The sequence below is a fragment of the Atractosteus spatula genome, chromosome 19, assembly GCF_055471065.1.
Source record: "Atractosteus spatula isolate fAtrSpa1 chromosome 19, fAtrSpa1.hap1, whole genome shotgun sequence".
NCBI classification, from domain to species: domain Eukaryota; kingdom Metazoa; phylum Chordata; class Actinopteri; order Semionotiformes; family Lepisosteidae; genus Atractosteus; species Atractosteus spatula.
This window is the reverse complement of record NC_142724.1, coordinates 12657402-12672139: the sequence shown is the minus strand read 5'-3', so window position 1 is coordinate 12672139 and position 14738 is coordinate 12657402. Positions and strand designations below refer to the sequence as shown.

Sequence of the window (14738 nt, the reverse complement as noted above, 5' to 3'; positions counted from 1 at the left end):
AAGAGTAAAAAAAACTGGTTAAAGATTCTAACGAGATGCTAAGACGTGCTTTTGAACGATGTGCACTTTCTGACACAAGTTCGCTCGTTGCCAAAATCATCTTAGCTACCTTTTGCTAAGATAAATACATCTTCAATAAACCTAAAAGAGATATCTTTCAAAATTAAGTGTACTATAGTAACCAGTATGTGCTGAAATGAATACATCAGCCTATGACTTTGTTTCAAATGTGGGAACCTAGTGCTCACTTATGCAATCTTATAAGAACTACAGTAAGATAAAAACTTTCACTTCATTACATAAATATACAAACGAAAAACTGCTTCCACACATGATTAGTTCCAGCCAGCACTGTTCAGATAATAGGGAATCCTCCAATGCTGAATACAAGCGTTTGCAGTATTGTGTATTCTAAAGCCGTATCAATGTGCAATCGATGTCTGTGGCACTGTGACTTGACCGCCAGGCCAGTGCATTGCTAGTGTATCTTTCCAGTGTTACTGGAGACGCTAAACACAGAAAATTTCCACTGTCTCGCATAGCAGGGATAGTATTAATGTGCATAAAACCAACTGTAGCTAAACACTTTTTTACGTTTACTTAGCTGGGAAAGCCCTTGGAGACAACATATCTAATTTCCAGCCCGGATGCTTCTTGGAAGAATTTCAGTGCCAGGTCTCACTGAGACACCAGAAGGTCAAACTCTGTGCCAAAGATCATGCAGGGAGATCTGTTTCTGAACAGGAGTTACTTTGCAATGAGGAACTTACAGAAGAGTAGATGGGTGAATGCCATATTTGCATTTTATGGAGAGTAGAAACTAGTGGAAAAAGGACAGTGGCGCTGTACATATGGCTATAGAAACGCGAGAGTGGATCTTCAAGAATTAAAGAGAAAATTATTTACATTTCCAAAAGATGTATCTTTAAGATCCTTTCTAATCTTGATATTTATTCATGCATTAGTCTTAACTGTCAGCCTTAATATGTAAACATAAGTTTGATATAGATGTGTCCTGATGTACCAAGGTTGATAGTATCCTTTTTAGAATCAATATATTTCTACATCTCCCAGTGTATATTAAACATTTCTGAAGACACTTTCCAACTGTTAAACACAGTACAAAATGTTAATCTAATCTAATTCTAGGCGAATTATAATCTAATTATAATCTAAATCAAAGAAAAATGCTTTAATTTTGTCTTAAAGGGAATAGATACTCATGATTTTCTTAATTTCTGGTAAGAGGATTCAATGCTTTTGAAGTGAGAGGAAACACCACAGAATAAATAATTGCAAAATATATTCTTGAGCTACTTTGTGGATGCTTTTTTATATTGTTTAAATTCTTTCTTTCTGTCTACAGAATGTACTTCACAGAGGTCTTCTGAGCTGCAGAAAGCACTAGGGATAATTGTATAGCAGGCGATGTTAACCTGTCCTGCTTAACTTGGATCTGGAGAGCTGGACATCAGGCTCATATGTGCCTTAAGCCTAACCATCAACTACACAGCAACCATTTTGAGTTATAGGAATCAGTTCATGCTGCCTCCAGAAATACAGTATGTCATTACACACTAGTCATGTGTATTGTTCCTAAATTACACCAGCAATAAAGCTGGAGGATTAGAATGTTCACAGCAATATCCTGCTAATTATGGAACAGAATAGACTGTATAGTATAGTTTAACATACTTCTGAATGGTGAAAATGTTTACATTTGTTATCCTTTTTAAGACTTTAACAAAAAAAAAGATATACTGTATACAACTTCTGTCTTTGAATCTTGCCAGGGGAGACATTCAACTTTTAATGGAGAAAAAATATAACTCATTTATCATTTAAGGTAGCATTTGGTCATAATGAGGATTCTCTAAGCTTTTAAAATATTTGTACTTATAAAATAATATTGCAGAAAACTGCCCAGATAAAAATATAACCCATCTGACAGTCACTAATTCTAAACCCATATTTGATGCTAGATTCATAAAATCAGGCCAAGGGTCTTGTGAATCCCTGGTTTCACAAAACCAGGCTTACTGCCTACAGTTCCACACCACACACACACCTTACTGCCTACAGTTCCACACCACACACACCTTACTGCCTACAGTTCCACACCACACACACACCTTACTGCCTAAAGTTCCACACCACACACACACCTTACTGCCTAAAGTTCCACACCACACACCACACACACACCTTACTGCCTACAGCTCCACACCACACACCACACACACACCTTACTGCCTACAGTTCCACACCACACACACACACCTTAGTGCCTACAGTTCCACACAACACACACACCTTAGTGCCTACAGTTTCACACCACACACACACCTTACTGCCTACAGTTCCACACCACAAACACTCACCTTACTGCCTACAGTTCCACACCACACACACACAGCTTACTTCCTTCATCTGTGGATGAATTTCTGAATTTATATTTATATTGAAAAACCTGGAGGTGATATTTGATCCAGGCTTGACATTGAACCCACATGTGTAAAATATTGTAAGTTCATCATTCTTCTCTGAAATATCAGCAGACTCTGTCCTATGTTGTCTCTGACAGTAGCTGAAAATCCGGTCAACATATTTGACTTCTCTGGAAGTCCTATTCATTGGGCTACCTCAATCCATGCTGAACAAACTTCTGTACGTCTAGAATTTGGCCACCAGAATCCTGTTCAGATCATGTGTGAGTGATGGCATTACTCCTGTCCTGGAGTCCTTGCACTGGTTTCCTGTCAGGTTTTGTATTGACTTCAAAATCCTCATGCTCCCTTACTGTATATGGATGGGCACCTCACTACCTGTCTTACTTATCTTCTTACTCTTCATCTCGCGACCTTTGTTCCTCTGACTCTGGTCTCCTGTTTGTCCCCCATGTTCATCTACGTACTTTAGGTGACAGGGTCTTCTCCTGTTATGCCCCAAAGCTCTGGAATTCCTGCTGCCAAGGATATCAGAGGGTCACCTATCACGATTGCCTTCAAATCCAGACTCAAAATCCTCTTCTTCAGAAAGGCTTTAATTTAATTGATGTCTGTGTCTGCTCCATTGTCTCTTCTACTACATTCTAAACACTTCTGTTTCTTTGTGCTAATTTTGTTATCTCCTGTCTTTGGTACAGTTTTTCATTGTTTTAACTGTTTTGTTTTACTCTTCCTGTAAAGTGCTTTGAGAAGATGCTTTTTAAATACAGCAAATATTAAATACGATTTTATATTCATATAATAATATATTATAAGTGCAGGGTTTCCAGGAAAGTCCCTTGACAATCACATGTACTGAGATCTACATACTGTATTATGATTGGGGTCACACTAATTTAAAGGTACATTTCCTCCTCCTTAATGAGAACTAATATAGAACTCTATAACTTGTTTGAACAGCAATGAAAAAGGATGAAATGTGGTTAATTCACAATAGAACACAGATATTCCTCACAGCACACAGGAATTACTGTATGTTCCATGTTTTCTGCTGTCAAGGGTTAGAGGAGCTGAATCAGCAGTTTTCAGGGCTGGTAGATGATCGAAATGTTGCAGCACCATATGTCAGGAAATAATAATAGAACTTATTCTGTTCCTTTGACCCCCAGCATCTCAGTGGGTTGATGGAATTCAGACATGTGTGCACCCCAGCAATGATAACCCCTGGCATGCATTAGAGGGTATAAATAGTTCTGGATATTTTCTCCTGAAGACATATAAAATTTCATTTATTAATCCTGTGAAACAAACTCAGGAATAGATCTTTGTCAAACGTCATGACATCATGAATAGGGAGTCGTACTCTCTAGCCTACTGTACTTTATCCACTTCAGAAAAGCAATATCTTAATGTGTGTGGTTTTATAAAGCAGTTTTCATCTCTGATTTGTATAGGACATATTTCTTTTCTGATGAACATCCTCTGTGAATTAGTTCGTCCTTTTAGCATGATTCGCAGAAAGGGAATTCAGGAAAGCTACTTCAAGTAACTGATCTAATGAAGTAACTATATACAGTAAAGCACTACCTTAAAATTTTCCCAGAAGCAGGATAAAAATGCTCTTCGAAATAATTTTATTGCTGGTGTATTGGATGGCAGCACAGTGGCAAGGCAGAAATGCTAACCACTGTGCAGAACTAGGGCTCCAGGTTGAATTCTGGGCGTGTGGTGCTATCTGTGTGGAGTCTGTATGTTCTCCCCGTTTTTGTGTTTAGTTTCCTCTGGGTGCTCCGGCTTCCACAGTCCAAAGACATACTAGTAAGTTAATTGGCTTCTCTTCAAATTGGCCCTGGTGTGAGTATCTGTGTGTGCCCTGCGATAGACTGGCATTTAGTCCAGGGTGTATTCTGCCTTGCACCCATTGCTTGTCAGAATATTCTCCGGCTCCCCCTTGACCCCATACTGGATAATGCAGTTAGGAAACAGATGTTGTGTCATGAATTTGATTTTAGGAATTAAATAAAATAGTAACATACTGTAATGGATGGACGGTCTATTACACTCTTTTAGATTTTGCTTGGAGCAAATCTCTAGCCGTTAGCATAGAATAAGATAAGAGGATTGTTTTTTCTTTCCCAAAACTCTCAGAACAGTGAAACTTAAGGAAACTTGCAGGATTGTTTTGTTTTTGCTTTTTTTGGTGCCAACCGTGAAATCCATTTTCTCTGTGTCGGTCACGGCACAGATCATATCAGTGTTTTTATCATTTTTGCTATGGTGACAATGGCTTAAAAGATATATCAACAATGAAAAATAAAAACAAAAACACAATAATTCCTGGAAAGCTACAGTACGTTCTGCTTTCAGTTCCAGTTGAAAATACCAGAGCCCTTAAAATTGCTGTAGTGACTGTCTTTACTTTGTTCCAGGTTCTGTTAGTCAAAAAATTGTTTAATGTTTTGAAAGGTTATAAGGGTTTCTTGACAACGTTGTGTGAAGCTATGAAGGTCAAATTGTCCTATACAGTAAGTCCCAATATTGAAAACAGGTAAATATCTAGTTTGTTGTTTACCTGAGTACAGTCCTGTACCAATGTGCTGTTATCCCTCTTTATAATGCTCCCTGCTCACACTGATTTAAAGATGAGATGTGTTAATATAGATTGTATTTGTAAAACAATTACAGTACGTATACTGCATTGGAGACCTTGTGGGCATGCAGCATACAGTACATCTAATTACAGGCTATAAAATGGCTCTCTTGTGTTATTAGTTTTGTACTTTGATGTTTTATGATCTCAAAATGGGTCTTAGGGGGTTTGTAGTGATCCACAAGCCTGCAGGCGTTGTAGCCAACTTGTAATCATCAGATTCCCATAACTTTGAGAAGTATGCTGTCCAATTAACTGTGGGTTATAGAAAGTCTAGCTCAAGGTGGAGAAGTTTTCCTTCTAACTGATCTTGAAAGGAGAGAGTTATTTGAGATGAAAGTACTTCTTGTCTCCAGAAATGGATGCATTTCCTAAATTAAATAAAATAATTAAGCTAAATATTTCTTGAGCTCCTCTGGGGTAGATATGAGGTTCTTTTTAATAGTTGGGGACAGTCAGGCAATACTCTGCTCTCCTCCCCACTGATAGCTGATGTGTGGTGAGCGTTCTGGCGCACTATGGCTGCCATCGCATCATCCAGGTGGATGCTGCACATTGGTGGTGGTGGTGGGGAGTCCCCATTACCTGTAAAGTGCTTTGAGTGGAGTGTCCAGAAAGTGTAAGCAATTATTATTATTATTATTAATAATAATATCATTAGGATCTGCTAAATTTGCTGTTTCACAATTAATGGAGCATTTTTGTGCCATAGTTTATATAGCCTCTGAGATGTACCAGCTTAAATAATTGATGTGATGGCACTATTTTTGTTTGAGTATTAGGTCAAACCGCAATTTGCATTTTGTCCCTTTGGTGTACTAACATTAAATAGGCCATAATAGTGTATTTCTTCATTTGATAAAGTCCACATCTTGGAGGCTGCTTTCTTACTCAGGGGATCTCTAGAAACAATACTTTTGCAAATGGGAACAATGGCATTTCGCTTTATCACGAGTCGTGCCACAACATCTTTGCCCTTGTTCATTTCAAAAGGAGAAGTCACATTCTGAGGCAAGGTGGTGCCTTCTCTTTTTCATGTTACACATGGTCTTGGCTCTGTTCTTGCGTTGCTGCCAAGAACTTGGAAGATTCATACGAGTCTGGGGACTTTTACTCTTGTGACCGACGTCATTGACAAAGAAATCCGCAGTCCTTTGTGCTGTAGGTATTTCAGTGTAAATCACTGCCATGTACCAGCATGGCTGGAATTTATCACACAGTAAATTACTGCAATGAACTCAAGTCCAGATTCTTAGCTGTGATATCTGTATAGACTGTAACTGATACCTGTCACTCTGCACGCATGTGCAATGCCATTATATTCCTCTGGGTCTCTTTCAGGCACTTACCAAGGACAGTTCACGGGCGGCATGCGCCACGGTTACGGGGTGCGCCAGAGTGTCCCCTACGGGATGGCGGCGGTGGTGCGCTCTCCCCTGCGCACCTCCCTCACCTCCCTGCGCAGCGAGCACAGCAACGGCACCCTGCTGCAGCAGGACATCCCGCTCATCACCGCCACCAACGCGGCCGGCCAGGAGACGCCCCTGAGCCCGCCCTCGGCCAACCCCACCCGGGGCGGCTTCGCCCTGACGCTCCACGTGGACCCCGAGGCCCCCAAGCCCAAGAAGAAGGGCCTGTTCCGCCGGGGCTCCCTGCTGGGCAAGCTGAAGAAGTCGGAGTCGCGCGCCTCCCTGTCCAGCCAGAAGAGCAAGGTGAGCTTCCTCAAGAGCGAGTCGGGCCTGAGCTCGGCGGCCAGCGACGCCAACTCCACCCTCAGCCTGGGGGAGGAGACGGAGGGGGGCGAGGACTTCCCACCGGTGGAGTCCGACATCGACGCCACCACCACCGAGACGTACATGGGCGAGTGGAAGAACGACAAGCGCTCGGGCTACGGCGTGAGCGAGCGCTCCAGCGGCCTGAAGTACGAGGGCGAGTGGCTGGACAACCAGCGGCACGGCTACGGCTGCACCACCTTCCCCGAGGGCCGGAAGGAGGAGGGCAAGTACAGGAACAACATGCTGGTGAAGGGCATGAAGAAGCGGGTGATCCCCCTCAAGAGCAGCAAGATCCGGCAGAAAGTGGACCGCAGCGTGGAGGGCGCGCAGAGGGCGGCCGCTATCGCCAAGCAGAAGGCGGAGATCGCCGCCTCCAGGTGAGTGGGGCCTCGAGAAGCCGGGGGAGGGGGGGGGGCGGTGGTTGAGGGCAGGAATGTGAGCTTGGCTCGGCTCCAGGGTTTCCGTGCAGCGGAGCAGCAGATTTCTGGGACAAAGGATTTTGTGTGACGCTGGAGAGGAGGACGGAGCTCCAGAACAACGATCGCTTGATGGAAGTCTCTAGCTCCCGGCCTACAGGCACGGACGCCAGTTGCTCTGGCGACGCGCAGAGCCATAGAAACAAGGGGAACCACGGAGAAATCCGGGACCGAGGTGATCCCTTGAACCTGCGGTGCAGCAGCCAGACTGTAAATATACCGCATGGACTGAAACAAAGTGTTTCTTTATTGAACGTGCTGGCAAAGTCCGAACAGTAGCTGCTCTCACATGTTTGGAACAACACCGTTCTTTATCCTGACTCCTTGGCGTCCTGTCATACATAAATATCCAGTTCTGTTTATTCCAATTTCAGCCTTCTGCTAACTCATACATAGTCCAGGTCGACCCCATATTTAGAGTTAGCTTGAACATGCATCCTGAGTGATGGGTCAGTATACTGGAAGCAGAAGTTTCCTAGTGAACAGAATTTGATCCATCTATATGAATATTAATTCGTTTCGACCAACATTGGACTGACATTTGACAATGCTAGAAAACTAAACAAACCTCTAATTCTGCTTTGTGTATATAAGTGCAAAATCAGCAGCCATGGGCTCATCAGTGTGTTTAGCTGTTCCTTGACCAAAGAAATGGGCTTATATACTGTATGTACCTTTCAGATGTTTTTTTTATCAGATACTGCTCTCCCAGAAAAATAGTAGAATATGATTAATTTAAATTATTTGTCGTAATACATTTTAATAGCATTAACATATCGACTCTGCAGCCACTGTGGGGTGAGGTGCACCAAGATGACTGGCTTCATCTGCACAATGCAAACCAAAGGGAAAAACAACAAAATCAATAACTTCCTTAGGTAGAACAGAGAAAAAAAAACATGCTAATAATTAGTCCCTTTCTTAAACGAAGCAGACATTTTCAGTTGACTAGTTCATTCAAAGTGCTGTGTATGGAGACAGCCCCTGCCTGGTAATCACAATACAGGTCTTGCTTACAATTCTGGCTCATGGTAATGAAATTTCACTTTGATTAATCAGATAACGAAATATTTTTTTTCTGTCAGAAAATAAGGCCAACCATAAACAAAACTGGTTAGAAATGAACTTGCAAGATCACTTATTTCTAAATAAAGCTAAATAATAATTAATAACTACGTATTAAATATTAACCATGGTATTAGATTATACAATTTTCTTCTAATCTCCAGTTTCCTGAATAACCCCCTGGGTGTAGAGTAGGCGAGTGTCTCAAGTTTTAGGTATCTGTGCTCTTTTCTGTCTGTTGGCTGACCTTGTTCTTGCTTGAGAGCAGCACCAGACCTGTGTAGAATCCAGGGATCACTTAGCCCCACTGCTACACACAGCACCTATTGCTTACGGACTGAGTATTCGCAGGATTAACTGCGTCTTTGTGTTCACATCCTCACAGGCTGGTTGTAGAATTAGTCCACTCACCCTCTGTCCTTAATACCCCTGATTGACAGCTTCTACAGTGTATATGACGATGTGGTCACATCTGTAAAGTGGAAGCTGTTTGATCTGTTGAGTTCAGTCGTTATTGTGAAAGAAAAGTATTGGTTTGACTTTTGATTCCCTATACTGTATACACTTAAGAAGTTTTGTGTCCCCCCACTGCATGTCCCTCTTAAATAACAGCTTTTCAGAAAATTAAACTAATGCTAATTTCAATATTTTATATGGCTGCAGCACTGAAGGAAATTTCCTCTCTTGGTAATGGAAACTAAGTATTATTCCAGACTGACTACACCACCTTGCAAAGAGAGTTTAATTCATAGCAGATTCAAGTCAGTTAGGAACTGGAAAATATGACTTTTATAGACTTTACACTTCTTCCATTGTTTTATTTTTTTCCCCTGATCAACGTGGCCATGAAAAACTGCTGAAACATAAAGACCACAAAATAGTAGATCTATGCCAAAAGCACAGGCACCCTGAATTGTGCAAGAAGATGCAGCAGTTTTAAGACAGATAATATCACTTCAATGGCCATATACAATTTCTTGTATTAGGAATTGGTCTTTTCGCATACCCCAGCTTGCTCTCCATGAGACACACAGACAGGGAGAGAAGCTTGGGGTCAGAGCGCAGGGTCAGCCATTTATATGGGGTTCCTGGAGCAGTTGGAGTTAAGGGCCTTGCTCAGGGGCCCAATGGAGTAGGATTCCTCTGCCGGCCGCAGGACACGAACCAGCAACCTTCCAGCCACAGGCACAGATCCTGAGCCACAGAGCCACCTAACGGCCATACAGGAATACTGTAGATATGTTCAGCACTTAATAACAGTGATGAATATATTCTACAGCAGGTCTAATATTTCTGTACCATTTTACTTTTTTTATTTTCCAGGTACTTACAGTACCCGATACACACAAAGCAATATCTGTCACAAATCTTCATTTTACTAATTCATTTCGGGCCGCAGTGGTTAGCACTGCTTCCTCACAGCGCTGGGACCCTGGGCTCAATTTCTGGGGTGCTATCCATGTGAAGTTAATATGTTCCCCCCATGTTTGCACGGGTTTCCTCCAGATGATCTGGTTTCCCCTCTCAGTCCAAATACATGCTGGCAGGTTAATTGGGCTTCTGTAAAATTTGCCCTGGTATGAGTGTGTGTTTGTCTCTATCCCTATGTCTGTGTCCCATCCCTAATGCCTAATGTTTCCCAGGATAGGCTCTGGGCCAGGGCCGGATTTTGGTGATCGTAGGTCCTAGGCACTTTCACTCCGAAATGTGCAAAAAGAGGGGTAAACGCCAATTGAATGACGTCGATTGACACGACGCACTTTAAACTATTCTAATGCTAAACCACGTGATTGATGGAGCGAGTCGAGCGACCATCACTTCGATACTCCTAGTTTCTAGAACAGCTGCAAGATAGAGTATGATTATTGATTTTGAGCACCTAGAGTCGATCGCAAGCATGTTGTTTCAGCTCATTTTTCGATAGTCACTAGTGTTTCCCTCCTTCGTAGGCCCTAAAAATTTCATAGGCCCTAGGCACTGTGCCTGCAGTGACTAATGGGAAATCCAGCACTGCTATGGGCCACTATGGTCTTGAATTGGGATAAGTGGTTCTTGAATGTGATGTTTTCATGCTGCACCCCACTTTTACACACTAGACAACTATTATTTACAACATGATTTATAAAAAAAACTCGGCAAAAACTACATTCGGTTTATAAACTTGAAAAATAGAGTAGATAACATGGATTATCGGCAACAGCAAGGCAGACTAAGATGTTAACAAGTACAGAATTCAGGTTCCCTTTGCACTTTGAATTTTACTATTGAATTGAGAAACATGATAGATGTCAAAAGAACCATTGTGCAAGCGAGACCGTTATAAGGTAGCTGGTAGGAATTATTGATGTATACTTTAAATCTCTAAAGCTTTAGTGCAACAGTAGTGTGCAGAATTTAAAAAGAAAACAGACCACGAGGGCATGAACCTCACCTCGCAAGCAATGAACAGTGGCAGAGAGTCCTGGGTTCACAGTCAACAGCAGGAGGATTTTTATACTCCAAAATTCTAAAGGCTGAAAAAATGTCCCTTAAGAAAGATGTAAGTCTCTTCTAATTCTGCTCTCCTTACTGTCCCCCAAGCCCGTCTACATTGTATAATAATAATAATTGCTTACACTTATATAGTGCTTTTCTGGACACTCCACTCAAAGCGCTTTACAGGTAATGGGGACTCCCCTCCACCACCACCAGTGTGCAGCCCCACCTGGATAATGTGACGGCAGTCATAGTGTGCCAGAACGCTCCACACACATCAGCTATCAGTGGGGAGGAGAGCAGAGTAATGAAGCCAATTCATAGATGGGGATTATTAGGAGGCCATGATTGGTAAGGGCCAATGGGAAATGTGGCCAGGACACTGGGGTTACAACCCCGTATGTATGGGTGACAGGGCCTTCTCCTGTTATGCCCCCAAGCTGTGGAACTCTCTCCCCAAGGATATCAGAGAGTCACCTTCTCTAAACTCCTTCAAATCCAGACTCAAAACCCTCTTCTTCAGAAAAGCCTTTACTGAACTGGTTCCATTCTTCACCCCTCTGCTCTTCTTAGTACCACCATCCACAGTCTCCTCTATATATTGAAATTGTGTTTTATCTTGTGTATTCTTCTTATTTATTGTTGTTGTCATCCTGTAAAGCGCTTTGAGAAGCCACCTTTAAAGGCGCTATATAAAATAAAGTTTATTATTATTATAAGTATAGGAAAATGTTGCCTAAATTGTTTAATGGGGAGATGTGGGAAAAATCAGTAGGAAGAGAATGTTTATAGCATATAGCATATAGTATACTGAGCTATGGGCACAGCTGATATAGTAAACTAGTAGAACTGAACAGAACAGCTAACAGACAGCAAGCAGCAAAAACATGCAGCTCAACAAGGGGATTTATTTATAGCTCCCAGCTAGAATATTTCAGCTGTCACTAAAAATGGCAGTAGTACTCACAAATGGAAGAGTTGCAAATCTAACACCAATTCATAAAAGGGAGACAGAACTGAACCACGAAACTGCAGACCAATCAGTATTCTTGCTAACATACAGTAACTGGCAAAAACGGTTCTGACTAAAATATGAAAACTTACAAAATAATGACCTTTAAAGAGGCACTCATCTCTGGATAAGTGTTTTTAGAAAGGGCAAGGTCTGTTTAACTAATTTAGTAGAGTTCTTCAAACAAGTGACAAGAACAGTTGATAAGACTAAAGCTTTCTAGAAACCCTTTGATAAAGTCTCTCATAAAAAAGGGGTTTAATTCTTAGATCAGAAGTTATAGAAACCCAAGGTAATGTATGCATATGCATAGAGATCTGGTTAATGAACAAGTAATAACATTTATACTTCAGGGGCACAACCACAAACTAGGCCGATGTAAACCATGGTGTACGGATTAATTCTTGACTCATCAGTCTTTCCGATCTGTATCAGTGATTTAGATTCTGGCATAACTGGCAAACTAGTCATGATACACAGAAGAGGGGAGTGTCAAAAACAGGACTAATAACATGGGGATTACAAAAGGGCTTGATAGTTGCAATCCATACAGGAAGCAGGAATGTACGCTGTGCAAATGAGACGTGTGAATCTTAGCTGCAGGAGGCCACACGTGACAGAGATTTGAGAGTTTACATAGATCCTTCAAGATATATAAATATGTGGGGAAGAAATAAAACAATAACGAATGCTTATTTAGCAAAATGTGTAAAAACATGAGCATGACATGAAACAATTCAATTAAATCAATGTTTTCTCAGCCTTAAAGAAATGGCCCAAACAACAAAAACAGTGGGAAAAAAATGTTTCTAAGATTTCAGTTACTTCCCTGATTTTCTGGCACACTGGGTGCTTTGTAATTGAACCCTGATTTAGGTTTTTCAATCCATCTGTAAAGTCTTTACATGAATACATCTAGAACTAAGAACCGACTGTAGGCAGTAGGTCTTTTTAAGTGTATCCACTTTCCATTTTTTCGTGTATCTCCATACAAGGAAGAAATTCTTCATTAGACAAGCAGCCACCGAAATTAGCATGCAATTTATAACCTCGGGAAAATTGATGATGATTCCCAGAACATGTCTCGGTCATCTTAAAATATAAACATTGTACGGTTGAAGCAAATGGTATTACCAAGTCATAAGCTCTCTTACATCATCTGTGAAGCCAAGCAGCAGACTGAAGACTCCATTAAAAGGCATTAAAGTATCGTCCAAGTGTCTGTTTACATCTGCTGAACCCAAACAGGCAGACAGGAGGCTCTGTTTTATTATGTGCAGTTAGGTGGTCTTCACCCCGCACACAGCGAAGGCAAGTCTACTTCACAGAATCACTGAGAAATCTGGCAGAAATTTCACTTTTGGACTGTTAGGCAATGGGTTAATCAGTACCAATCATATTGTGTGGTCTCTTCAGGGCTGAGATAAGGACATTCTATAAAAGACACATATCCATTACAAAATACTACTTTATTTTTATAGTACTTTAAGCTAAAGTACTATATTCTTGTGAAACTGTTAATTCAACATTTTTGTGCTGTTATATATAACTGTTTAAGTTATATATAAATATTAAAAAGCAAGTATGTTTGCACTTTTCCTGTATAAAAATCCTACAAGGATTTGTCATTTGATTTCTTCAAAGTAAAGTGTGGCAAGCTCAGGGGAGCTTTAGGATTAAGGCTGCTTAGCAGCTATCTTCAATAAACATGTAGTTAAGTGAAAATGTTCAGTTTTAGAAACTGTTGAATGGCCTCATTTAATCTGAAGCCTTTCTCATATTCTTAGTAAAGGGCATAGACATTCTGGTAGGTTATTAAATCAAACACAAAGAATTTCACATATGGGTTGTTTTCTAACAGGAATTTCGGTACTTTTAGGTGAAAGACTTTTGAGGAGGAAAAATGCCTAATGTCTAAGATAGCCTAGGCTGGAGCCATTATTCTCTAGACTTCACTCACAACAGTACCTGTACTTTCTGCGATGCTTCAAGAAATGTGGTGTGGGGAAGCAGCTGTTCATTAACTTTTACCGCAGCACCATAAAAAGTGTCCTCACCAGTGGCATCACTGTGTGGTACAGCAATACTACCATGCATGACAAAGATGCTCTGCAGAGGGTTATGGTAACGGCACAGAGGATTATGGGATGTGACTTACCATCAATCGGTGAGATTTCTGTCGCTATAAAGCCCAATCCATCATTCAGGATCCCATCCATCCTGGCCACAAACTGTTCTCCCCCCTGCACTCTGGTAAGCAGTACCGAGTGTTAAAGCAAGGACCACTAGACTCGAGGACAGCTTCTACCCTACTGCAGCTAACTTCAATGCCTCAGACTCAATGCATGTCTGCACTACACACTTTTTGCATGGTTACCCATGTACTACAGTACTACATATTTATTGTTGTGTTGTTATGTGTTCTGTTTGTAATGTACTGTCTACATTGTGCGGTATTGTCCGTTGTACTGTGTCGTCTGCTGGACTGTGATTGTCTTGAGAGAGCAAAGCGAATAAAGATTCCAATGTACTTATACATATGGCAATAAAGTCTACTGCTGACGACACTGGTTTAGGTCCTGACCTGCTCTCTGAGCTCAGGACTTTAATGGTTAAACCACAGCAGTCCTCCCACTAATGTAGAACTTTTATGAACTGTACAGTATGAGTACTGAGAAGGAATTATTGATATTACAAAAAGGAACTAAAACAGTACACCCCTAATCCATACTATGAGGTGTGTTTAAGGTATCATCTTATGCATTTTACTTTCAAGATGTACAAAATCAAACTGAATTAATATTTAAATCATTAATTTTACATTTTGTGCTTTATTAC

At 41.1% G+C, this 14738-nt stretch overlaps 1 protein-coding gene across 1 annotated transcript in view; it reads left to right on the top strand.

Annotated features, from left to right (window-relative positions):
* The window catches only part of jph2 (junctophilin 2), a 44881-nt gene that overhangs the window by 4408 nt on the left and 25735 nt on the right, over positions 1-14738 (top strand). Inside the window, exon 2 of the mRNA XM_088937556.1 lies at positions 6439-7249. Coding sequence (XP_088793682.1) covers positions 6439-7249 — 811 coding nt within the window. The remainder of the gene's footprint in view (positions 1-6438; positions 7250-14738) is intronic.